At 45.0% G+C, this 27,104-nt stretch overlaps 1 protein-coding gene across 1 annotated transcript; it reads right to left on the bottom strand.

The window, feature by feature from the left end:
- On the bottom strand, positions 1–26,569 carry ZC3H7A (zinc finger CCCH-type containing 7A). The gene is made up of 23 exons (XM_059415303.1): positions 26,429–26,569; positions 26,234–26,335; positions 24,872–24,911; positions 22,900–23,097; positions 21,591–21,749; positions 21,259–21,339; positions 21,091–21,129; positions 20,405–20,438; positions 19,639–19,922; positions 16,545–16,749; positions 15,378–15,442; positions 14,666–14,852; positions 13,319–13,480; positions 12,253–12,449; positions 11,875–11,975; positions 11,248–11,429; positions 10,526–10,602; positions 9,654–9,787; positions 9,105–9,210; positions 6,265–6,373; positions 4,444–4,577; positions 1,703–1,866; positions 1–917 (listed from the first exon to the last, which is right to left on the bottom strand). Exons 2-23 carry the CDS (start codon positions 26,299–26,301, stop codon positions 728–730), a joined length of 2,916 nt encoding a protein of 971 aa, XP_059271286.1. The 5' UTR covers positions 26,302–26,335; positions 26,429–26,569; the 3' UTR covers positions 1–727.
- Between the last annotated feature and the right edge of the window lie 535 nt (positions 26,570–27,104).

Raw genomic sequence — 27,104 nt, 5'->3', positions numbered from 1 at the left:
TCTATATAGAAAGTGTTTATTACAGGCAATATTGGTCCATACACTACACAATACCAACAGTACAAGTGTAATCTCTCAAAATCATCATTTAAACAGCAAAAGACCAAGAAATAAAATTTGAGTCAACTGATTATTTTTCAAAATAGTCTCAATGCACATTATCCTTACTTCCATTATTATAGTGAAACATACAAATACAGAAAAATACCCCATTTAACATGTACTAGTGTTAAATGGTTATTTGGCTTAAAATCTGAGTTAAGAAAATCCTTTTTAGCAACCTACATACAGATAAGTAGCAAACTTTATTATATTAAACAATTTTGTTCCATTTAAAATGTGAAGAATTTCATCCATCATGTCTTCTGACCCCTAGCGCAAGTGTCGACTCTCTCCCCATGATGGTTCTTATCTGAAGGACCAACTCAAGGAGTCGTCTTAGACATAACCTTATCCTCTTCCCCAACACACTTCATCCAAAAGTCTGTTCAACAGATGGCAACCGGGTAGCGGTCACTTCGCCATCTGATGCCAGTGGTGCCACGAGAGCATATGGCCAGACCTGTTCAACAGCCCGTTTTCCTACCTACTGTGGGTTGCTGCTCAGGAGGTACGATAGACGCCAATACAAGCAGAAAGTCTGCGGCTCCTCTGCTATGTGCCTTGGAACACTTTCAATTTTTCTGGTCAATGCTTTGATTAGGTAACGTACATAAAAGCCAGCATATTAGTTTAAATCTTTAAACAAAAAACTATATTTTCCAAAGTCATTATCATTTGGGGCGATTAAGTGATCTTTTCTTGCTTTGTTGAGTTTCATCTTTAGGGCATCCCTTCTTTCTTCCCACTCATGCAGTTCGGCGTTCCCGTGTGCGAACTTACAGCTGTTCCCTTCCGTGCAGGTGCCGTTCACATACCTGTGGGGCAAGTCAGCTTGGTGAGCGTCCGTGAGTTATTTATACAAACCCAAAAAGTGCACGCTTCACTGGCTTGGTGATTGGCATAAAACTTTTAGTTCAAAATCTTAAGCCTAGGAAAATGAATACTACATAGCCTTGACATGTGCAGTGGGAACTAATTCAGCACTTTTACATAGATGTCATGAAAAATACTGGTTGATTGCGGGGGGTGGCAGGCGGAAGACCACAGTCCTTCCTGATGGAGGGGAAAAAAATCAGAAGTCGCGCTCTGTAAAAGATGTCTTGGGTAGTATTGGGTATCCCTTGGATCTAAATCGGGAAATTACATATAGACTGTGATCTTAACAAAATGAGGAGCAATTCAAAACGCTGGTTTTTTGCTAAAACATTTTCTAAGGCAACTTAAACAAAGGAGCGATAGTAACATTCTCCTTTGGCCTGAGCCGGTTCCGTATCCGCACTGGAACAGCCCATATTCAGAGGGCAGTTTCAGAACTGCAGGGTGCGCTGTGGTTAGCCATTCACCCTTGACAGCTCAGAGACAGTTTGGGCAAATTGGAACAAACATTCCTATCTCCTCGGTGATCTTAAGACATCTCACACCTAGACGGGCAGACTAGTCATCTTTGAAGAAACATCCAAGGAACAACTAACACTTGGAGCCCAAGTCCCGGCATCCACTCCCAGACCTCATCACCCATCTAACCTCTGCCCTCGACAGAATGACTGTGAGTCACGTGACTGTAGCCGTGCTCATGCGGGAGTTCATGAAAGCTACGTACCTATCACAAATACTAAAATACCCTGTTGGAAAGCGGTGCTGCCAGCAGTACTGGTCATCCTCGGTATGAAAAACCTTCTCCTTGTGCTTCTCTGAAGAAATGTGGCCCTGCCACTGCTTCTCACTGTTACAGTTCTTGCCGCACATCCAGCAGTGGAAGTCCGCCTAGAACGCACCAAAGACACGCGTCCCATCAGTGGGGGACATCTGCGTCCCCTGACAGGCCAAACCCGGTTCAGGGAGGGCAGCAGAGCTAGAAACCACTTGACCTCAGACCCAGACTCTATTCTCAGGGAGCCTGTCTGGTGGGGGGAGCCAGGTAAGAAGGTAAAGCTCAAAGTCAAAGTCAGAAACAGGACCAAGAAAAGAATCCCAGCCCCGGGAGGGGAGCCAGAGCACAGGCAGCAGAGGGCAGTGGTAATGGATTTGGCCAGGGTCCAGCCAGTCTCTGGCAGGGAGGTGACAGGAGCTGGTGCACAGATGAGCATGTCTGTAGGGAGGAGAAGGGGCCAGGTTCACATGAGGACCCGGGAAGGATGAACACTGTGAGGACCCGCAGAAGGGACAGGAAAGCCCAGAGCTCTCCAGCTGCAGAGGACAAGCAGCCGTGCCTTTCAGGGCACATGAGTTGAGCTCCTGCTATAGGTCCAGGACTCACACCAGGGACCAGAGAAGTCCAGATGTTGTGAAGACACTACACTGTCCCCAGGGCACAGACCTACAAAGAAGGAACTGCTTTCTGGTCAGTGGAAGGACCACCACAGACGCAAGCTACAGGCGTCTGGGCAGGGTTCCCCAAATGCCCTGGGTAAGAATCGTTTGCACATGAGTAAGAACAGATTCCTGGAGACTTGCCATGAGACTGTGACTTGCTACATCTAGGGGACAGAAGAAAATCTACCTGATTAAACAGCCCAGGTAAATCCCACAATCCAGCAGGACGCTGCTTTGGGAACACAGGAACACGTGAGAGGTGGTAAGGGAACCAGGGCTGTGCCTTGGCAGAGGAGATCAAAGGGCACATTCCTGGGACACACGTGGGGGCAAGGCCAGGCCAGAGACATGACCCAGATCCAGCAGAATCAATTACGGGGAGGTACCAAAAAACAAAAGAGGGGGCACCTGGGTGGCTCAGTGGGTTAAGCCTCTGCCTTCGGCTCAGGTCATGATCTCAGGGTTCTGAGATCGAGTCCCGTATCGGGCTCTCTGCTCGGCAGGGAGCCTGCTTCCTCCTCTCTCTCTCTCTGCATGCCTCTCTGCCTACTTGTGATTTCTGTCAAATAAATGAAATCTTTAAAAAAAAAAAAAAAAAAAAGAAACAAGGAGCAGGGTAACACATGCGCCTATGTCCTCTTTAAAAACACAAGCCAGGGAGCCTGGGTGGCTCAGTGGGTTAAGCCTCTGCCTTTGGCTCAGGTCATGATCTCAGGGTTCTGGGATCAAGTACCACGTCCGGCTTTCTGCTCAGCAGGGAGCCCGCTTCCCCTCTCTCTCTGCCTGTCTCTCTGCCTACTTTGATATCTCTCTCTCTCTCTCTCTGTCAAATAAATAAATAAATAAATAAAATCTTTTTTAAAAATAAAAAAATAAAAACACACGCCAGCCAGAACCATAGCTCAGGAAGAAATGTGTCAAAGATAGGTAAACGTCGCCTGGAAAATTCACGATAGATCTTGTCCCTCAGGGATGGGGGACAAAGGGGGTTTCAGCTCTATCTGTAAACATTTTATTTATTTCAAAAGAGCAAACACGGGACGCCTGGGTGGCTCAGTGGGTTAAGCAGCTGCCTTCGGCTCAGGTCATGATCCCAGCGTCCTGGGATCGAGTCCCGCATCGGGCTCCTTGCTCCGCAGGGAGCCTGCTTCTCCCTCTGCCTCTGCCTTCCACTCTGTCTGCCTGTGCTCGCTCTCACTCTCTCTCTCTCTCTCTCACAAATAAATAAATAAAATCTTTAAAAAAAAAAAAAAGAGCAAACACAATGAACTGTTAACATGGTGGGCTCAAGAGATTCATTACAGGGGCGCCTGGGTGGCTCAGTGGGTTAAGCCGCTGCCTTCGGCTCAGGTCATGATCTCAGAGTCCTGGGATCGAGTCCCGCATCGGACTCTCTGCTCGGCAGGGAGCCTGCTTCCCTCTCTCTCTCTCTCTGCCTGCCTCTCCATCTACTTGTGATTTCTCTCTGTCAAATAAATAAATAAAATCTTTAGGAAAAAAAAAAAAAAGAGATTCATTACATTATCCTGTTTACTCTTGTAAAAATTTTTAAAAGAAAACCCAAACGGTAAAAAACCACAGGTGACTTAGTATCATCACAGGACCCTGAGGCAGAGGTCAGACCCCAGCGTGTAAGGAGGGAATGGGGCGTGGCTAGCACCCACATTTCCAGAGCACCTTCTGAGACCCAGCACTGGCCCGAGTGTCCGGGACCCATCACAACCCCCCTCAGGGACGCTCAATGACCTGCCCAGGGCCACGGGCTGGTAAGGAGAGGCCCCAGCATGTAGGTTCCAAATTCTCTGGCTTCAGAGTCAGCAAAAGGATCGAGGGAAGGATTTGCTAGCATCGGGGGACTTAAGCTAACAGCCCAGGGCCCAGGGCCACCAGAGAGAGGTGGAGAGACAGGAGGAGGGCAGGCAGGCAGCCAGGGAGCCACGCTGGGAGGAAAGGGACAGAAAGGAAAGAAAGGCTCCATCAGTGGAGGAAGAAAGGGGAGGAGGGGGGGGGGCGGCCCCCGGGACTCACAGTAACTTCAGCGTAATCTGTCGGCATGTGAATTTGTTTTCCATTTTCCTTGTTGGATTGACTGGCTACGTCATCACTTTTTTCATTTTTTTGACTCTTTAGCCAGAGTTCATAAAACTGCTCCATATCTTGTACTAAAGAAAAACGAATCACTTTCAGCGGCGGAGATTAAACTACACGACTGACACACACAGGATCACGCACAACTTTTCTATCAGTCGGCAGATATTTTTTGAGAGGAAAGCGAGAGGGCAGAACGGAGATGGACTACATTAGGTGAGGAGAGGGGCCGTGTCCCAGCAGGAGGTGAACTCTCATGGCCCTGAACTTATTAACTCCCCGCACTGGCAAGACCCTTTGGGGGTATTGAAAAGTCAGAAACCACTAAAAGGGTACTGCTCTAAAAAGAAAAAAAGAAAAAAAAAAAAAAAAAGCACCTCCCACTGCTTCATGCTGCCCCCAGGAAGACCCTCACATCACCCCCACAACCACACTGTCTACTTAACACAGCTCAGGGTCCTGCGGCAGATACACTCCTGTCTACTAAAAAAGTCGAGAAACTCACTACCCCTGTGACCGAGATTCTGACCCTGACGGGAACCCATCAGTCGAGCCCCCGTCCCCGAGGACCCACAGGCTGGGGTACAATTTACAACAGCACAGCTGGGAACCGGTCCGGGGCAGTGGCTACAAGCTGCTTCCTACAGTAAGACCAGGTATGTTCAGCATGACCGTCAAGTGCGAAGAAACCAGGTCTCTGAACCCCACCCCTGCTGACAATCTGGGCAAGCTAATTCTCTGCTGTGGGGCGCTACCCCATGCATTGGGGATGTTTAACGGCATTCCTGGACTCTCCACACTGGATGCCAGGAAGATACCCTGCCCAGCTCATGAGAACAAAAATGTCTCCGAACGCTGCCCAGTGTCCCCAAGGGAGGCAGATGTGTGTTGGCAAAATTCATTGCCGTTTCACAACCACCATGCTAAAAAAAATCTGGTAGTGAGGTTAAGGTCAAAAACCAGTTTTGTTGCCTACCCAAGTGTTTCTAACAACATGTCATCAGACTAAGAAGAGAGATCACCTAGAAATCCTTCTCCATCCAGACCAGTGGGAGCAGGAACCACTGCTACAGCCCTGCTCTGCAAGGACATCTTCAGGAAGGCCCACCAGTACGCCCCTCCTCCAAGCAAGACAGCGAGGAGTTCTGTCCACACACGTCACCGACCGTGGACACTGGTCAGACCCGGCAGGTGACATGCTTCAGTCGGACTTGTTCTCGTAATTCAGAGACCGCAGATCTTCAACAGCTGGTAAATTCCCATCACTGTACTAGAGATTCAACAACAACGATCCCCGTCCTTGTAGGAAAACCTCTCTGGTCAAAAGTGAAAGGTTGTCTCAGGCTCCTCTCCAAGACTCCCATGGTAAACTTGCTATTTGAGCAAGACGGACATTCTCTCCTCGGGCCTCTACATCTGCGACTGTCCTACCAGTAAGACCTCCTTGAGGAACTTCAAGTCCGACCTGATTTTTCGGGGGAGCCTACTCACAACAGGAGAAGGACTTAACTTCCCGGGCCACCTTTCGGCAATGTGTCTGTGTCATACACATACACCTATGGATTTGTATCCAGCTCTGACCTACACAAACACGGATCAGGTGTCGGGCTCTCCCCTACTGATAGAATGGCACAACTGTTTCCAAGGCAAACTGCTTTCTGGGTTCGAGGGGAGCCGGCACATTTACATACTGAGAGAAAGGCAAGTTTGCAGCAAGCTTGACTGCACAGACTTCAAGCCACAGTTAAGATGGCAACTTACTCCCATTCTCCTTCATGTAAGTCCACACTTCCCGCTCCTCAGGACTATGAGCAAAGGAACAGTTCCCGACATACTGACATTTTTTCCCGGAAGCAATATGATTGCACAGCTGTATAAAAAGAAATACATGAATAGGCTTTAAGACAAGGGTACAGTTAGTAAAACTGCCTACTTTTTACACTTAAGCGAAATGAGCGTCATTATCTGTGCTAACACTGAGTGACACAATTATTACACAGGATGACTCTGAATGAATTCAAACTGGCTCTAAGCCCCACAGACATGAGATGATATTAAGCTTTCTCTCTCAAAAGCCTTCAAAGTAAAATCTCCAAAAGGAAAAAAAAAAAAGGATGGAACTAGGATGTGGAATATTTTCCGACAAGAAGATGTCTACAAACGCCCTTATTCGGAGTATCTGCTTTTAGGCAGCAGGGCACTGGATCTCCACAGAGCAGCTCTCTGGCCCCCTCTCAGTCTGACAGCTCCTGCTCTCCCTGCCTAATGCCCACGAGACCTCCCTGTCAGCTCCTGGGAGGTCATGAGGAAACTGCAGACTGCTCTAAGGGTCCTAAACGGTGTCAGGAAAAATCTCAGAATTCAGCTTCCTCACATAACTCATACCAGCCGCGAACCGCAGCCGTCGTGCATTCGATATGCATGGCCTGGAGACAAGGATGACACGAGCCAGGCCATCTCGTTACACAGCGTTCAAATAACATCTCTTCTGCTTATTTGCCTTGTGTTTTTACTAAGCAAATGCGGTGACACAGGGAGGAAAATAGGGTGGTCACCGTCAGCCGAATGGAGACAGCCCTGAGATCCACAACGAGCAGGAATGAAGGAAACCTCCGTTACCAAGCTCATTCTCAAATAGCAATATGCTTGTCTTTATAGAGCATTCTAGTACTACTAACTGTTAGCTCACTTTGTGTTTCAACAGAGGCTGGCCCTATGTATCAGTTTATGTAATGTCAGAGGCTTAGCGTCAGTTTCTGCTGTAAATCTAAAAGCAGTCGGGCCACCCTGAATACTGCAGGTCTCCTCCCTTGGCCCAATGTCAATGCCACCCTCCCCACCACTTCCAATCCTCTGCAAAAAGTGAAACCCCATTAAGTTCTTAGGCAGGTATTACTAGGGAAACATTTACCACAGTCTCTCCAAGTTCAATGATAAGGAGCAGGGAGAAGAGAAGATAAAGGAAAAGGCCGGCTACTGTGCTGGGCTTTTACATAACACCAGCGCACGTCATCTTCCCTAGGACACAATTATTCCCATTTACAGGTGAGCAAACTGAGGCTGAGTAACGTGACCAGGGCCCTTCTGGCAGATTCTGAAGCCCAGTCCCCTTCCATCCACCTCACCATACTGTCTACACACACACACACACACACACACACACACACACACACACACAGTATTATTTCTTCTTTTAGAAAAAGGATCCCTTAGCAATACCTAGTATGGTAGAAAAAAAGAGGATATAAGCTAGTGGCACAGTGCAAGGCAATGCAACACGCCTGAGATTAAAGAATAATCAGTCGTCCCGGGAGCTAACTAGAATCGCCCTCAGCTGCCTTTATTTTAATAAAGAATGAGAATGGGACGCCTGGGTGGCTCAGTGGTTAAGCCTCTGCCTTGGGCTCAGATCATGGTCTCAGGGTCCTGGGATCGAGCCCCGAATCGGGCTCTCTGCTCAGCGGGGAGCCTGCTTCCTCCTCTCTCTCTGCCTGCCTCTCTGCCTGCTTGTGATCTCTGTGAAATAAATAAAATCTTTAAAAAAAGAATGAGGAGTATACCCATCCTCTCCTCTTTTCAAGCCTAAGATATCCGTGGCTCCAACAAACCTTCTTCCCCGTCTACAAGGCCCACCAATTAAACCACTCCGATCCCCAGTGTAAAACCACCGTGGATGAAACATGCACACTGCCTCCTTCAGAGCCTGACCTTGTAACCTGGGTACGTTCACAAAATGCAAGGTACCCTGGGTGACGGGGTATTAACCTGCCTCTTCCTCAGCTCTCTCGGGCAAGTCAGAGGGGGCATCGTTTCCAAGGGGACTCTGCAAGCCACCTGCACGGCTTCTCTAGGCAAACGGTTCTCTCCTCCTGTCTGCCATCGGGGCAAAAAAATTTACTGCCTGTCCATGCTCCAAGTGTCTCTGTTAGCTCACACAATGACTTCCCTCCAGACCCTCTCTCGTGGAGAGTCAAGTCCAGGGCTGGTTCAGAGGGTCTGCTCAGACCTTCAAGACCACAGAAGGCAGCAGAGGGTATGGAGCAGAAACATGCCCCTCGTGAACGAAAAAGTACCCTAACTTTCAGCAGGTCTGGTACTTCCTTTCCAAATGTTTCTGAAGAACGATGTGCCTCGAACAGTGACCATTTTTCTTTTGGGTGACTTTTAGAAAATCCTAACAAGTGGAGTCTCTTTCAGCTAGTATCCACTGCTTGAGTCAAAGAAACTTCTCGATAGCATTTGTAGTAACAGAAGGCCTCGAGTTGGATGACAAAGTCTAGGAATGAAGTTTAAATGAAATCCCTCCCACTCCCTCCCAAAGTAATTCATCTGAAAAATAAGGTCGGTCATGCCCGTGACTACTTCTGGAGTTCACTGACTAGTTCCTTTGTCCCGAGCAACTCATACAATCCCAGTCAATCTGAAAATTGTCACAGAACCACACACACAAAAGGGGAAGGAAAACAAGAGGACCATTTAAAAATTTTGGTATTACGACGAGCATTGAAAGGGCTCCAAGTTTCAATCTGAATCACTACTACTTTCTAATGATTTGAAATGCCTAATAAAAAAAAAAAGTGGCTTAAAAATTACGTATGTACATCAAACTGTAAAGGCATTTGTTTCTTTGTGGGGAGAGGACGGATGTTCATCCACTTCTTACGTTCGATGGACATCACTCTCATCGCACGCCGATCTCTGGTCCACCTAAGAAACATGGAGTTCAGAAAAAACAAAGACACACTGGCACAAGGCATAATATAAAGGGACAGGTACAATGCTCGTACCTGAAGGACCAGAGATTTTTTTGTTTTTTTTCTCAACCCTTCTAAAAGAAATGCCTTCCAATTCTGTCATTTCATTTCCTGTCCGTATTTGTTACCAGACATTCCCTAGGAATCCTGAACAAAGAACTGATCCAATTCAGAAAAGACACTACCAAATTTTGTTGAATTCTTCTCTACGAAATGGTAAAAATCCCTTTCGCTTTGCAATTACTCCTACGTGATCCACTTTTGCTCTGTTCTCTTCAAAGTCAATCGTTTTTTTGTCTACGTTTGGTTTTATACCCATGTAACAGAGAATTATGAAACTGGCATTGTTTACACACACTCTCACACACACACAGACACACTCACACCACTACTTACGAGTGCCTTGCTTTTGCACTACAATATTTTCTGTTTTTGTCTGGTTCAATGACTTGGCCATTTCTCAGACACTGAGCACATACAAATTTTATCTTCATGTTAAGAGATCCTGGCATTATCTGATTGCCAAGCACCTGAAACAATTAAAACCCAAATTTTACTTTTAAGAGAATGCCAGTTTTCGGAGAACAAAATACCAAATTGCCCTGCATCTCTTTTCTCGTGACAACACATGATTTCTGGGACTCTCTGGTATGATGAGTTGGCCGTTAATGTACACAACCAGAGACACTGAGTACATACCTAAATCTCCAATTCTCCCCCCAACGCAAGAGAATGGTAAGAGATTACAGATGCCAAAACTCACTGTAGGAATGTCAGCTCTGGAGGGTGATAATTCGGATTTTATTGTGGGGGAGGGAGGGGGACCTGGGGAGGCAGTGGATACAGCAGTGTTGCCGGATGGGAAAACAGCCACAGACACGGTCCATGTCCCTCACTCCCAGGTTCCCCAAAGCCCAAGGACAAACTGTTTTGCCAATTAAACTGAATAAGAGAATTGACTCCTATAGGCTTGGCAGGTATTACAGGATACTTGCTTTTTTTAATGATGATCAACTAAAATTTGGGATTTTTTTCACATTAAGAATAAGTCAGTGAGGGCACGTGGGTGGCTCAGTGGGTTAAAGCCTCTGCCTTCGGCTCAGGTCATGATCTCAGGGTCCTGGGATTGAGCCCCGCATCGGGCTCTCTGCTTGTTGGGGAGCCTGCTTCCCCCCTTCTCTTTGCCTGCCTCTCTGACTGCTTGTGATCTCTCTCTGTCAAATAAATAAATAAAAGCTTTAAAAAAAAAAAAAAAAGAAAGAAAATACCTGAGCTCCAGGTACATTCGCTTCCAAATTCTGCCAATACCGTTTAGATTCTTGGGCGATAGCATCATGTGAGATACCTGGAAATGTACAAGCCTTCCTTTAGGTTCCCCCTCTGCGCATGGACAGTCCACCAGTCCGACCACAGACTCGATTCCCTCCTTGTCCCCCACTAGCACAAGCCCCCACCAGCGACGAATGCCTGTCACGTCGCTGTTTTCCACCACGGATTATTTACAAACGCAGCTCCTGATGCCCTCGGAGGAATCGCTGTTCCTCACAAAAGCAGGCTACGTGAGTGAACTGGTCCCAGCAAGTCACCACCTGGGGCTGCACTCAAAATAAGCCACTCCAGAAATGAACGGTGACAGTTTACAGCTAAGGATAAAATCAGCAGTGATGTCACCACATCACGATGACAGAGGAAAGTCTGCGACGGGGCTCTGCCAAAGCCTGTGTGCTTTTGAAGAGACCTTTGGGTTTCATTTAAGTTTTCTGGGTTTTCTTTCCAATTCCAGATTTGTTTACAGGGTTCCGTTATTTCCTGGCACACCATCCAGTGTGTGCTTCATTCCATCCCCCTGAGCTCACCAAAAGCGCGCGCCTTCATCCCCGTCCCCTTTCCATCCATCCCCCCGCCCGCCCCCTGGGGACCAGGGTGGTCTCTGGAGGGAGGAGTCTGTTTCTTGGTTTGCAAGGCGACGTCTCTCCACGCACAAACCTACCTGTTTCGTTCTGTAATATCCAAACTTTCAGCTCTACAAGACTATGTGCATAAAAGCACTCATCTTCCCTTAAACAGCCGTATCGAACCTCATGTCGACATAAATCAAGCTGACACTGGCCGTGAAAAGAGCGTATTTTGGAGTATTTTACCGTTGTCTCTCGTAAAATGTGGACAAGGCACCTGAGATACAAACGGAGTGATATTTTATTGTTCTGCCACGGTTTCTCCAAAAGAAAACAAACAAAAAATATATATATGTACATCAGGTCAAGTTCTAGACTGAAAATACATCTGAAATCTTTCTCAAAAAAAAAAATCACTTTACACAACTCTTGGATTAATGGAGGGGGGAGGATAACTAGACATTAAGCCATAAGATATTAAATCCTTGTCATAAGGGGCTACAAATCAATAATGCTTTTCTGTATTAAATATCAATTTAATAATCCCTTTAAAAATTCCCAGCAAATATACTAAGAGACATCTTTAAACAGTCATCATCTTTCAAAACAGCAACAACAAAAACACAGGCCTAAAATGCCTATGGAGATACTACTCTGGCTGTATTTGGATCTAAAAACAGAATCTATTGCGTCACTATAAAAATTAGAAACTACCAACATACTTATTGTCTTCAAACTCATGCTTTGTAACCGGGTGAGAACAAGAAGTAGAATTATCTTTATTTCTTTTACTTATCATTCTAGGCTTATGATCAAAACATTTCTGGAACAGACAGAGAAGAAGAGTTACCACAACAGCGTAATGCAAAACAGAACTTTTGTACCATACTTTTGCACATAGTTATACATTACACACTTCTACTGATAGATATTAAAAATGAGGGGGTTTTGTATCCTTTTGGATCCTAGTCGTAACGGCCAGAGGCTGAGTGAATGGTCCCCATATGGCCAGACCAGCGCTCGGCATTTTCTACTTCTGGGCTCGCGAGTCAGAAACTCTCACCGATTCTACAGTAGAAAATAAGGTTTGGAGACAGTACCTCACAAAGGAATATAAATTCCCCAAGATGCTCTTGGAGAAGTTTGAATACGGTGAGGTTGATCGTCCCATTGCCACCAAAGAAAGCCTCCCTGCTGAACGCTCCTTTCCGCTCCAGCGTCCAGATGTCGATCTCTTCTTGGCAGTAGGCGAACGTGCAGTGGCCAGAGTACCTACATTCCTCCTCAGCGGCCACGTCTAGAAAGACAGACAACTGAATGACGGAGAAAACGTGGCCACTGGTTTTTCAAAACCAGTGACTACCAGATACGTTTAGGGCACCCTGTGAGTTTCTTGGAACAACTCGCGGACAGCCTTTAAGCAAGGACACGCATCTCACTGTTGGGAGGGGGGGGCAGGTTTTAACCCTGAAACAACAGCCCATGAGCCTGAATTACTGTTTAATCTCTGATGGGGGAAAAGGCTCTGATGCCCGCATGTGTTCCGCCAAAGTTTAAAAAATCACTTCAGGACATTCGAAGCCCATTCAGAGGAAGTGATCTGACAAAAATGAATCCACGAACTTCTCTCAAAAGCATCCTAGAAGAGTAAACTTCTCAAAGCCTTAGTTCAGCGTTCTGATTCTGTTTACATTAAGTCAGGGAACGTCAAGTGCAAGATGGCTTTCTGTGGGGAATATGGTCAGAGCCTGTGTCCATCAACATTGAGAAAATGTGGCGCCTGATGGCTTAGCAGGTTAAGCAGCTGACTACTGATTTTGGCTTGGGTCATGATCTCAGGGTCACAGGATCGAGTCCTGTACTGGGTTTTATACTCAGCGAGAGTCTACATAAGATTCCCTCTCTGTCTCTCTCTCTCTCCCCCAACCCGCCCCACCCCCCACTCACACCTGCTTACTCTCTCTCTACAATAAAATATTAAAAAAAGAAGTTAAAAACCAACATAAAAAGAAGAGAAAAGAATACAAATGTCTCAACCCAAGGCACTTGCTGTTAACTCAACCTACACACTTCTGGTAACAGGAATATGGGAACCATTAGAATAAATGTAGCAAATAATTGATCACTTATGTCATGCATGCCAATTAAGTAATTATAGTACGTTACCTTTACATATATAATATGGGCCTTCATAATTTGTTTTTGTTGGTCTTGGACGTATTTTTTTCCATGATTTATCTTCAACATTCTTTATTCTACCAATTAAAATATCTTTCTTACATTTATGATCCACATTAGCATGGTAAGTGAAATCCATTAACTTCGGGCCTGGAAAAGACGTGAAGAAGGATTGCTCAAAGGCACAAAAAGTAACGTTTCATTTCACAGGCACATTTACAAGCAGATGTGAACAGATGGATACTGATTCTTACATTCCCACAAAATCCCATTTTTATAATTCCCAAATGTAAATAAGCTACTGAAGTAATTTGTGCCTCTTAACTGCTGTCAGAGAATACAAAGTTTTATTCGACACCAGTGGCCCCAAAAGAGACCATTATTTAACTATGAGGGCAGAAATTCTGATGGCTTCTTATGCTAAAGTTAAATACACAACTAAGAAAGGAAATGAATTTGAGTCCAGTTTAGGATAAACTGTGTTTCTAGCACCTGACTTAATGGGTAAAGATATGAAACAAATCAACGAAAAGACTTTAATTTTATAAACATTACATCAAATACTGGTGTTAGAATGCTTTTACTCTAGTTCTTGCTTTATTTGAAAAGGATCCCATTCTTGGGGTGCCTGGGTGGCTCAGTTAGGTTAACCGTCTGCCTTCAGCTCAGGTTGTGATCTCAGGGTCCCGGGATGGAGCCCCCCATCACTGTGCTCCCTGCTCAGCAGGAAACCTGTTTCTCCCTCTGCCTCTCCCCACCCCCATTCTTGCTGTCTCTCAAATCAATCTTTAAAAAAAGAAAAAAGAAAATGACCACACTCTTAAACATGTACGAGGAACATAAAGAATCTCAAAAAATTTCGAGATTTTCAAAATCAGGTAGATATTGCATTCCATATAATTCTATAAATGAAATCATATCAAATAAGAGCAGACTTATCCTATTCGACTCCAATGGGCACAAATCAGTAATTGCTGCTTGCTAAGAAAAAACTCAAAGAGGGACAGCGGCGCCTGGGTGGCTCAGTCTTTAAGTGTCTGCCTTCGGCTCAGGTCATGACCGTGGGGTCCTGGGATGGAGCCCCACATCTGGCTCCCTGCTCCGCGAGAAGCCTACTTCTCCCTCTCCCACTCCCCCTGCTTGTGTTCCCTCTCTCCCTGTCTCTCTCTGTCAAATAAATAAATAAAATCTTTAAAAAACAAACACAAAAACCTCAAGTAGAGATGAAAAAAATCACAGTAGCTGGTGTTTTCCATGCGTATTTACTAATTCCTAAGAACTCTCAGACTATGTACTAACTTATTAATACCATCAGCGCCTTTGTTTGGTCCTGACCTGATTTAACAAAACAGATCTGACATGCTTGTCTCAGTTCATGGGTTCCTTCAAGGGGATGTCGGGGGGTCACTGATGAAGGTGGTTTAGTAACTGCACTTCCAAAAAAGTTTCCAAAGTCATTTCTGGGGTGACTTGAAATTCCCAGGAAACTCTCAGAAGCAAACAGGTTGCCTGGTCCATTCATCTGCAAGAAGAACAACAACAAAAAAACAAAAAACAGGGGGAAAAAAAACAGCCAACAAATATTGCACTATCACTAAAGAAGGAAACAAATTTGTAGAAAAAAAAAAAATTCTTCCTCCGCTGAAATCAGTGCTAGTCTGTCCTTGCTGCGCTTCTATATAAGAAAACGGTTTCTTCGGTTTCCTCTCCTTGGGTCTCTAGGCCCCTCCCCCACTGCCTTTGATCCTCCTTGCGAGTTGTTGAAAGTAACAGGTAACCGTTCTGCTTGACAGCACGACAGCGTGCGATCTTTATCCGCCCTGATCTCAGCTCCCCTGTTTTTGATTCTGCTGTGCTACAGCCTCTTTCAGGGTCTGCAACAGACCCAGCTTAAACACAGAGCATTTACGACTGGATGTCCCAGGAGAGTCTTATTTTAGCATTATTTCCCCCAGCACGTCCATTCAAGTAAGTCAGTTACATAAGCAAAAGGCCTATGTTCAAGTTTAAGCAACGACGTATTTACAAAAGAGGAAGTGACACTTACAAGTAAAAGGGAGGAATTACTGCCGCTAAGCGCTGTTCCCTCTCTAGAAGTTGAGGTGGACAGATCTAAAATAATAAAAACACTTCAACAGACCTTCTCATTCTAATCATGTGATAAGAACATCAGGGCTCAGGGGCTGACTACCACTTCCCCGACTTCCCCACGTTACTTCCCCATCCCCGTTCCAAACTTTTCTGCTCGCTCTCGACTCCCAGACTGGGCAGGGGACCTCCCTCTGGAAACCAAGGGCACACACAACCGGTAGACAAACTTAAATAAAGAGCTGTTTTCGGAGCCATAAGCTAAAGCAGGGCCTACAGAGCAGGACCAGTTAAAAAGACTATGAAAATCAATCATACTCCAAAAGGGAAAAGAGCCTCTCCTTTTCAAAGTACAAAGCCAGAACTCTTCACATTAAGGAAATTAGTAAGGACGCGATGACTTTCTTTGTCTCAGTCTACCACTCAATTATTCGCTCTCTGCCCTTCTGTTTCACACAAATTTAAGTTTTTCAGGTATCAATCTCTTGAAATTAATCATTGTGATTTTTCTCTAACCACGTAACAGCGCCTTGGAAAAAATATGAAAGATTGTTATCATTACTGTTTAAAGTATATATCAAACCCGGAATTACAGAAACGGGAGTCAGACTAAACACTCAGCAACCCCTTGTAAAAACTAAGATACCGGGCAGTCCGTTGACCTCTAAGAATGGAGTCTGAAACAGGAAACTCGAATTCTAGAAGTCTAATTCTGAAAAGTCTTCACTGGAAATTACTCTTAACTATGTGCCTCGTTCAGAATTTAAAAGGGATAGCCTGTCTTTAAGGCCCTCTCAGATGGAGTACTCCTTCCTTGCCGGAAACAGTAAAAGTCATTCTGTGCCCTGCCCCCCCCAAACAATAGACAGCCCGCTTAACACGCTGTCTTGTTTAAGAAAGCAAACAAAAACGAGTGCCACGTACAACCCTGTGTATTCCTATGCTTCTCCAGCTCCTGAATGGCACACGATTCAGGCCAGGCCAGTTAAAACTGAAAACTGAGTTTTCAGCCACCCTGAAAATAATCCAAGTACCAACTACCTAGAGTTAAATCACTGCCAAAAACAGGTTGTCTTTTTTTAAAAAAATTAACTGCGATTATTTACATGAATGGCTCGATTCTTACCTCGCTTGGCATCGCTCATTGAAAATGAATTTAAAGAAGAGCAGAAATCTTCCAAGGATGAAGTCAAAGGTGGGTACAGCTCTGAGAAGGAGGGCGGAGGAGCATACCTCGCACCGATGGGCAAGGTGCCCAAGAGAGATGCCGAGAAGGGTATGCTGGGGGGGACACTGGCTGCTTGGAGGGCTCCTCTGACTAATGCTGATGGCTAGAGAAGAAAAAAAGAGTCTGTTAAAATCCAGGAAACTCAGTTACAAGTAGGCTGAACTGCTCTGAACATCAGCACACAGGCACAAAGTCTTACACTGGGCAATTATGTAACAAAGTTGAAATCAAAATCAAGATTCCGTAGAAGAATCTAGGATATAGAGCTTAGTTCTTTGAAAGACCACTTTTCTTTATATATATAGATATATATAAAGAAAAGAACACATATATTATATATATTAATTATATATATTATATATTAATATATATTATATATTTATTTTATATAAATATAAATATAAATATAAAAATCATATAAATATAAAATACTTATGAAATTATATAAATACATAAATATATATGTTTATATTAATATAATATAAAATATTTATATAATATATATTTTTGTGTATTTTTAGATTTTATTTATTTATTTGGCAGAAAGAATCACAAGTAGGCGGGGGGGGGGGAGCAGGCTCCCTGCTGAGCAGAGAGCCCAATGTGGGGCTCCATCCCAGGACCCTGAGATCATGACCTGAACTGAAGACAGAGGCTTAAACCACTGAACCACCCCCAAGACACTCCCAAGACCACTTTTCAAAAAGGATCAAGATGTGATGACGGTACTGTTTCAAGCCAGATGTTTCATTCCCATTTCCTTTCCCTCTGATTTCTTTCCTTCACCCTACCGTGGGACTCCTAAGAAGGGGCCTTATTCCAGAGGAGTAGTGTGGGGGGCTGGGGAGGAAGGAAGGCTCTCAAGCGAAGGTTGCTGCAGAAGCCAGAAACCCTGGACGGTCCCTCCTGGGGATGTGAAGGTACCATCTCACCAGGACAAATGGAAGGCTGACTCTCTCCTCCCTGCTCACTGTGACAGTTTACGGAGAGGAAAGTTACATACTATCTATGTTAACCATTAGAGTTTCCTAGATACATCCTACCCTGATGGCCACGGTAGAGACCAGGAAACCGGAGATGAAGCAAGTTGCTGAAGACCAGAGTGGGAAGGGGCGCCTGGGTGGCTCAGTGGGTTAAGCCGCTGCCTTCGGCTCGGGTCATGATCTCAGGGTCCTGGGATCGAGTCCCACATCGGGCTCTCTGCTCAGCGGGGAGCCTGCTTCCTCCTCTCTCTCTGCCTGCCTCTCTGCCTACTTGTGATCTCTGTCTGTCAAATAAATAAATAAACTCTTCAAAAAAAAAAAAAAAAGAAAAAAGACCAGAGTGGGAAGACGCAAAGCCCAGGGTGCCTGCCCTCTACCCTGTTCTTCCTCTACTTCAGCCGCACTGAAACTGGCCCTGAATTTCTCCGCCTCTTCCCCCTCCTCTGACTGTTGCTGCCACTGCCGCTATTTCAATATACTTTATGGCAGAGGTCAGTAAACTTTTTCTGCCAAGGGCTCAACGTTAAGTATCTGAGGCTGTGCCCACCACGGTGTCTGTTTCAACTATTCCACTATGCGGCTGCAATGCAAAGGCAGCCACAGATAACTACTTCAGTGGACGGCCGTGGCTGGGTTCCAAAAAAACTTTATTGATGACCCTGAAATACGAACAATAAAACTTTATTGATGACCCTGAAATACGAAGTTCATATCATTTTCCTGTGTCACAAGATACTGTTCTCCCTTTTTTTTTCCTTCCAAACATTTAAAATTGTAAGCACCCCCCCAACCCCCCATTCTTAGGTCGGAGGCCAGACAAGCAGCAGCCTGGGGCCAGATCTGGCCTTGGTTTTACAATTGCCCTGAGGCATTATCCCTCAAGCCCTTAATCCAAAAGACATATTTTTCTTTAAATATCAAAATGCCTATTCTTTTTCAGGATTTCACTTATTTTTAAAAGGATTTATTTATGTATGTATGTATGTATTTATTTAAGAGAGAGAGAGGAGCACCTGGGTGGCTCAGGGGGTTTAAGCCTCTACCTTCGGCTCAGGTCATGATCCCTGGGTCCTGGGATCGAGCCCCGCATTGGGCTCTCTGCTCAGTGGGAAGCCTGCTCCCCCCCCACCGCCTGCCTCTTTGCCTACTTGCGATCTCTGTCAAATAAATAAATAGATCTTTTAAAAAAGAAAAAGAGAGAAAGAGAGAGAATGCATGTGCACAAGCAAGCAGGGCTCCATCCAAGGACCCTGGGATCATGACCCAAGCTGAAGACAGATACTTAACCGACTAAGCCAGCCAGTCACCCCTCTTTTTCAGAATTTCAAATGCACCCTTTCCATGCTATGTGATTCCAATAGGTGTTGAGGAAAACTGGGTCATCACTAGATCAGCATTCCTATTTTATTGAAAAAATAACCACATGAGCCTGGTACCACCAGAGAAGGACAAAAGTCATTTTTAAGGTAAGAGACCCAAAGTTTAGCCTACAGATAATACTGAAAATACAGTTATACAGCAATTTTTTAAAAAAATTAAGCCTGGGGCGGCTGGATGGTTCAGTTGGTTAAGCATCCAATTCCTGATTTCGGCTCAGTTCATGATGATCTCAGGGTCGCAGGATCAAGCCCTGCAGAGGAGCTGAACATGGAGCCGCCTAAGACTGTCGCTCCTGCTCCCTCTGCCTTTCCCCCGCCCAACCCGCTCACCCTCTCTCTAAAAAATAATAGTAACGTGGGGTGCCTCAGTGGGTTAAGCCTCTGCCTTCGGCTCAGGTCATAATCTCAGGGTCCTGGCATCAAGCCCCTCATCGGGCTCTCTCCTCGGCAGGGAGCCTGCTTCCTGCCACCTCCCCCCCTCCTGCCTGCCTGTCTGCCTACTTGTGATCTCTCTCTCTCTGTCAAATAAATAAAATAAAAAATATTTTTTAAAAAAAGAAAAAAATAGTAGTAACAGATAAATAAAAATGAGGCCTGATTTCAAAAGAGAAGAGTAACATTGACATTTACCATAACAGTTTCATTGGCTTCAGGGGCTGAATCGAGAAGGTCATCTATTTCATCTCCAAGGACCATATCTCCATCATCCAAAAATGCTTCCGGCATCGTGAAGGGGGTCTTCCCTCCGTTCGCCAACACGGTCGATGGCAGGGAGCTCTCTTCCACTTGCAGCGGCAAAACGGAAGTTAAGGGCATCATGGGGACGGAGGCCAGCTCACTTCCCACTTGGTGAGAGAAGCCAGATGCAGGCACAGAGACAACGGGAACGGCTTCCTGCCTCGGAGTCAACAAATCTGTAACACGGACAGAAACGCATGCACTTGCCCTCAGTGGACCCGCAGAAGACGAGCGTCAAGAGGCAGTAAGAGAAAAAGTGCAGAGCTAGGGGACACTAGGAAAGCGATTATAAAAATAAATGGAGAGACAGAGGTAAAGAAATTCAAATCAAAGGGTAAAAAGAATTCTAAAAGTGATTTGCTTTACCCAGGAATAAACATATCCCATTGTAAAAACGTATGCATGTTCCTCACGGTGCCCGGGCCCCTTCTGGCCAGAGCTGTGAGATGCTGGCAGGGGCCACAAGAGGTACTCAGGGGCCGCCTACTGACTTCCAGTAAAATCCATCCCTTACCCGCACAGCCAGCAGCCAAAGGTCGTTTTCAAAACGATTCTTGCTTTAATACTAACCACACGGGAATCTTATCTGACAACACTACGAGGTACGCAGTGTCTAAAGCTGTCACTTTCTAGATAAAGAGGACAGGTGAAAACGTACCTGGCTCGATATCTTCCACAGAACAGTTCAAAGCCTGGAAATTAAACCAGAGAGCAGATCATAGTATCGGCAGGGTTCTAGGCTACAAGCCGTCTTGTCCACGTCCCTCTAAGAAAGCAGCGCAAGTTCCCACAGAAAGCGGACTTCCTTCCAGTTGAGATCCAAGAAACAAATGGGACGTTCAGGGCCACGAGGCTAAGCAGGGCTGGTCTAGGGGCACCACTGCCTGCTGCTTGTGGACACTATTTCTCAACAGATCCTTAGGACCATGCCCGTTCCAGAGGGACTAGTCCCTCCACCGCTCACTCCCCAAATCACAATGGCATCCTAACTGCTCCAAGAAGACTTACCTTTAAAAAAACAACTTGTTCATTGTATTAAACTCAGTGACTCCCCAAATTAGTTAAGTGGCCCTGAGCCACTTTTTCTAAGAAAACCTAATATCTATGAACATCCTGGAAAACGCTCCACTGGCCTTCAGGAAACGCTGGTTAAAAGATATTACTTGAACTGTTTGTTTCTTTTTATAGGACAGGAAGCTCTGGCCAATTATGTGTCTGAGGAACAAAAAGCCTTCAAAAATAGATGCAAACCAAAAATATTAAAAGCAGAACTGCCAATGCTTCTATCTGTTCTTTTTTTTTTTTAACAAAAAGCTAAGAGTCTTACAAAAGGAATCACTTTACCTTGGCAGCCCCATCCCCAGGAACTGATTTTAATGAAAGCTGAAAGAAAATAAAGACATGAATTTAAAAAAAAAAAGAAAGAAAGAAAAGAAAATCAAGTTAAAAACAGAACTGGCTCTAAGTTACAAAACAAAATGAAAATCCCTCCTGGAGAGAACTCTGGCTTACCTCAGCCCTGACGTACGCTTTTCTTATCTTAAATCCCAATTTCTGAGCTAGTTCTTGAGTTAGTTTTATTACATGTTCATCCTGGGGGGGGTGTGAGAACAACGAAAATAAGATTAATGGAGGCTTCTATATACGGACTGTGATGACGAACAGGCAGAAAAGCAATGAACCTATTTTGTCCAGACGCTTGCTTTCCGAGTGCTTTCTCAGTGCTCCAACTGAGCATGCGGACAGCTGGCTGGAAATGTTAACTCTTTCAATGCCACTTGTCCACCCGGAAGCAAGAAGACGGTTACGACGTAAAACAACGAACCGAAGCACGAGATCCGTACCTGAGGCACCGCCAAGGAGCACTTCGCTACAGAGTCGTAAGCCTCTCTGTACCTTCCCAAGTCGCTGAGAGCCTTTGATTTCCGATAGAGAGCTTTGCAATTACTGGCATTTAAACTGAGGACAGCGTCACACTCCTCTAAAACTTTATCGTGGAAACCCTGGGGTGTGAGACCAGAGAAAAGTTAACCATAGCTCATTTCTTACACTGGTGGCTTCCTGCAAATGCAAACCCATAGAGACCCAGACTGCTACCCCCAACCCTTTTAAACTCTTGAGTCTGTAGTATCATTTTTCTTTCTGAAAATTATCTTCATTGCGAAATTTCAAATATGCAAAAGTACAGATAAGATCACTCTCCATGTACCCAACCTCCGGATCAGATAAACATTAAAATCTGACCAGAAAGGCCCCAGATCTTCAGGAAATAAAACTTCTCAGACACAGTTGATGCCTCAAGTGTCACTTTCCTGTCCTACTCTTTCCACTAGTTACCCTTTGGCAGAGCTCGTGAAAATGTCAGCTGGAGGGGGCACCTGGATGGCTCAGTGGGTTAAAGCCTCTGCCTTCAGCTCAGGTCATGATATCAGGGTCCTGGGATCGAGCTCCACATCGGGCTCTCTGCTCAGCGGGGAGCCTTCTCCCCAACCCTGCCCCAGCCTGACTCTCTGCCTACTTGTGATCTCCGTCAAATAAATAAATAAAAATCTTTAAAAAAAAAAAAAAAAAGTCAGCTGGAGGGGGCACCTGGCTAGCTACCCTGGTTAGGCATCTGGTTCTTGGTTTGGGCTTGGTCCTGATCTCAGAGTCATGAGATTGAGCCCCATGTCAGGCTCGAAGCTCAGCAGGGAGTCTGCTAGAGGTTCTCCCTCTGCCCAGCCCCCATCCCCATGGGCATGCACATGCCCCCTCTCTCTCCCTCTCTCAAAAAAACAAATCTTTAAAAAAAAAAAAAAAAAAAAAAAGTCACCTGGAAATGTAACTCCCAAACAGCTAGCCGATGAAAAATCCACTACGGAAAACAAATCTGTGAACACCTGTGTCTTCCGGCATCAATTTCTGTTACAAGCAGACACAGCCCAGAAGCTAGACTCACATGGCAACTCCAAGGACCAGTCCAAGAAACAGGGTATTTCTAAAATCCCTAAACATTTAGCCAAAGCTGATTTTTCAAAGCCTCAAGCCACTCTAAAGGCGTCAGTAATGTCTTTCTTCAAAACAGAAATTAGAAAATTGACTTTTAATGTACTATATCATTGAAAATGTCTTTTTCTCTCTAGAAACGCTGTTTTAAAAGAAATCACAACTCACCATGTTAGAATAGCAAGCAATACGATTTATATGCAGCTTTTCAATTATTTCTTTAGGGATGACAATTTCTTCAGACTTTGCATACCCAGCGATATTTAAAGCTTCTGTGTACTGGCTTATTGAGTTGTTCCAATCACGTTCCCGATAAACATCATTGCCTTCATTAAAAAGATTTCTCACAAGAGCACGTAAATATACCTTAAAAAAAGAAAGGGACCACTTGAAGCCCTTTACGGAACAAGTTTTAGGTTTAAGGAAATTATCATTTTTGTACCAAAACTTCCTGAGCCTTTGATGAAACAGAACAAGAAACACAGCTCTAAGAAACTGGGAACCCAGAACCTGCCGCCATCTCAGCAAGGGCTTCATCTTGCTCACTTTTTAAAGAGGAAATTCCATTTCTCATGGAGAGAAATGCAGCAAAGTATTTGTTCACATCCCCAACTCTGTGCCTATGAGAAAGTCCTACAAGGGGAAACTCTAGGTCACAAAGAAAGAGCATTGTAAGTTTCTGACCAGTATTTCTGAACTGCCTTCCAAAGGGGCAGTAACACTGAACACATCTAGCAGTTTCCTTCATGGCACCCCCCTCCCAAAACGGGGTAGGATGTGTGCATCTGTGCATGTGTACACATAAAACCCCTACCGATTGCTACGTGAAAAACTGTCCCCTTTCTTATGTGGATGTCTGATTACCAACAATTTCTCACATTTTGTTGTTGTTGTTGTTTCTGTACCTTTTTTTGTTTGTTTCAGAGGTAGAATTTTAGGATTCATCAGTTGCAAATAATGTCCCACATTTTTATGGACCATTGTATTTCCTCTTTTGTAAATGTTCACTCAAGTCAATTACAGATTGGGGAGTGGAAGGTAAACCTTTTCCTCACAAAGGAAGTGTAGTATGCACATCCTTTCGGTATATATAAAAGTTCTGAAGTTTCAGTATATGTTCCTTCATGATTTCTATCAGTGCTTTAATGTTTTTAAAAGTCAAGACCAGATAAATAGTACAAGAACAGACAAATATTCAAGTCTTCAGTCTCGTTTTGCAAAATTCCTGTCTAAGCTGACAAAGGTAGTAAAGAACACTGGACAGATCAACCTTTAATAAGGGAGGTGACTTGTGACCTGCCACTTCATCTCTCGGGAACCCCGTCCCAAATGTCAGGACTAGAAAATGAACTGTAAAATGAACGGATTGTTCTGAGTATTTCCGAGCCATATTACTGATTGTACATCTGTTTGAAGAGAGGGAGGGAAGGAAGAAGGAAAAAGGCAGAGAAGGAAACTGAGAAGAGGGAGAGAGAGAGAGGCAGAGAAAAAGAAGGAACATTTAGAAGGATCAAAACAGAGACAAGAAGCCACACGTGAACGAACAGTCCATACCAGGGCCTTTAGTCCAAGACCCAGGGAACCGGGCTTTCACTGTGTTTCCAACTAGCTTCATCTCTCACTCTCCCCTCTTAGGATCCAGGCACCCTCTACTCCTGTTAGATCCTCTCTTCTCCTAAATTAAGAGCGCGTGTGCACTTTCCTTTGCGACATAATCCGTTCCCCTTATTTCCAATGAGCTAAGAGGGAGGCTAATGGTATTTTTCAAAGGTCTCAGAAGAAAAATTAGTGTAAACTACCCTCCTGGAGGAAAGACAATACAGGATAACTGTCCACCTGTCCCAACAAATACCGTTGTCTCATATGTGCATAAGACCGGCAAACTCTCTAAGCGCCCAGAGAGTCAATGTTTCAGGCTTTGCAGGCCAGACAGTCTCTGTCTCGGCTACCATATGTCATGCAAACAGCCACAGATAATATATTAACAAATAGGTGTGGCTGGGCTCCAATAAAACTTTATTCATAGTAACAGACAACGGGCCACATTCGGCCCACAAAGCCATGGTCGGCCAACCCCCACTAAATGTGATAGTTCTCAGGCTACTTGCAGAGCTTTTAGGCAGACGTTCCCCATCATTACCGCATACTGTTCCTGTGTTCCTGGGTATGACAGTGGTGACCTAGGAAGAAGAAACCAAGTAACTGTAATTATTGGGCTCTTATCAGGATTCCTTGATCCAGAAGTCATTGTAAAACAGGTTCTATTAGCTTGCCGCAGGTTCAAAGCACATCTGAAAGACCTACCTCTCTTTTAACACCACCACTCACATATAAGGTAGGTATGGGGAAAGAAGAATCTATAACTCTTCCTTTATGTTCTCTTTAGTAAGTGAAACACTTTTCTTCTCCAACCTACCTCTACTAAAAGAAGGCTTACTTCCTCAAATACCAAAAAATCTGTGAAATAGCAATGAACCACTAAGAGTTGTGACTGAGTCACTGTATACAGAGAAGGTGGTCTCCTTCCCGGGAAGAACATGGAGGCCCCTCCGCCGGGACAAGTCCGCCCGGGCCCCGGACTATACATCCCCGCCATGCTCTGCCACCCTCGAGAAGGCTAGTTAAAGCCCAAGCTTCTTAGCAGAAATGTTTGATTATAAAAGCCCTGCATACAAGTTCATTCTCAGTCACTTTCCAGTCTTCAGAAGTGTTCTGATGGGATTAGGTACCAATTCCTCTCAGTTTAACATTTTCAGAGACACTGAAGGATTTTAGTTCTAAAAATCAGGGACAGTAAGATACACTTCAGAACAAGAAATCAAAAGTATAAGAGCAAAAACTATTGCTGCATAAAAATACCTCATTTCAGACCTGAATTAAGGGCACTTATAAACCAGATTTAAGATTTCTTAATCAGGGGCGCCTGGGTGGCTCAGTGGGTTGAAGCCTCTGCCTTCAGCTCAGGGTCCTGGGATCGAGCCCAGCATTGGGCTCTCTGCTCAGCGGGGAGCCTGCTTCTTCCTCTCTCCCTGCCTGCCTCTCTGCCTACTTGTGATCTCTCTCTGTCAAATAAATAAATAAAATCTTAAAAAAAAAAAGACTTCTTAATCCAATATAAAAAGTACAGTTGACCTCTCGAACAACACGGGCTTCAACTGCGTGGGTCCACCTATATAACTTTCTCTTTTTCAACAAATACAATACAGTACTGTAAATGTATTTTCTCTTCCTTATGACTTCCTTACCACTTTGTTTCTCCAGCTTGCTTTACCTTAAAACAGAAATAATACATATAACGTATGAAATGTGTTCATTGACTGTTTATGTTATTGGTCAGGCTTCCAGTCACCAGTAGGCTATCAGTAGTTACATTTTTGGGAGTCAAAGGTTATATGTGGACTTTAAATTGGTGGGGGGGGGCGGTCTGTACCCCCTCGCCCCACGTTGTTTGAGGGTCAGCTGCACCATGTGCCGCGAACGCAGGTACGAGTCAAGCCCTTACTGTATAAACTGCAGTCCTTCCTTAATGTTCTGCTGCCTTTTTCTTCTCTCCTCGGACACACTGGACATGTTACCCCACACATCCACGTTCTAAATGATCGATCTGGAAAGAAACAAGCCACAGGGTTATATCAGGCCTAGGGCTCCTGGACCCCAATGATAACACCGATAAGTTGTGGTCCTGCCACACAATTACTTGTGGCCACGTCCCTCTCTGCTGCCTTGACTCTGGGGTCCTCGACGCTGAGAACCCTGACTTATCCAGATGGTCTGGGCCGCCCAGCGCACAGCAGCATCGGGTCCTCACTCTCTTTCAAGGTTCAGCAGCCACACTGATTCAGCATTCTCCTCCTGGACAATCACCATGAAAAAGTCATTTTCCTGCACGACCCTCTCCACCTCCCCCCCTTCAGCTCCAAGTTTTGTTCCTTCCCTTTCCATCCGCACGCACGCAGAAGCTGCCGCTAAAACAGTCCTGGCCTTGTTTGGCTTCTGGAAGCTCTCCAGAAGTGGAAAGGTTTCACATCCGCTTGCCTGGGAGGGAGTCTGACTTCCTGGTAAGCAGAGCGGAAACCCTATACATATTTTGTTGTACAAACTTCTGAAATAATCCTTGGGGATACAACTGATAGAATAAAAAATCTGAATGAAGTCATTCATTTGGAATTTTCTAGAAAGTAAGTGTTTACTGGCAAATGTCAACACCAGTCAAAGCTATTTGTGTCTGCCTCCCCAGCCCCCCCCCCCCCCCCATCACTGTCCATTTAGCAATTCCCCGCAAATTAAGGGAGAACCTCAGGGAAGAGATTAGTGATAAAACACCATCTCCCAGCGTCCTAAACCAGGGTTTCTCCAGCTCAGTGGTTGGGGAC

Source organism: Mustela nigripes, chromosome 11 (assembly GCF_022355385.1).
Source record: "Mustela nigripes isolate SB6536 chromosome 11, MUSNIG.SB6536, whole genome shotgun sequence".
Lineage (NCBI taxonomy): Eukaryota > Metazoa > Chordata > Mammalia > Carnivora > Mustelidae > Mustela > Mustela nigripes.
This window is presented reverse-complemented; position numbering and strand designations above follow the sequence as displayed.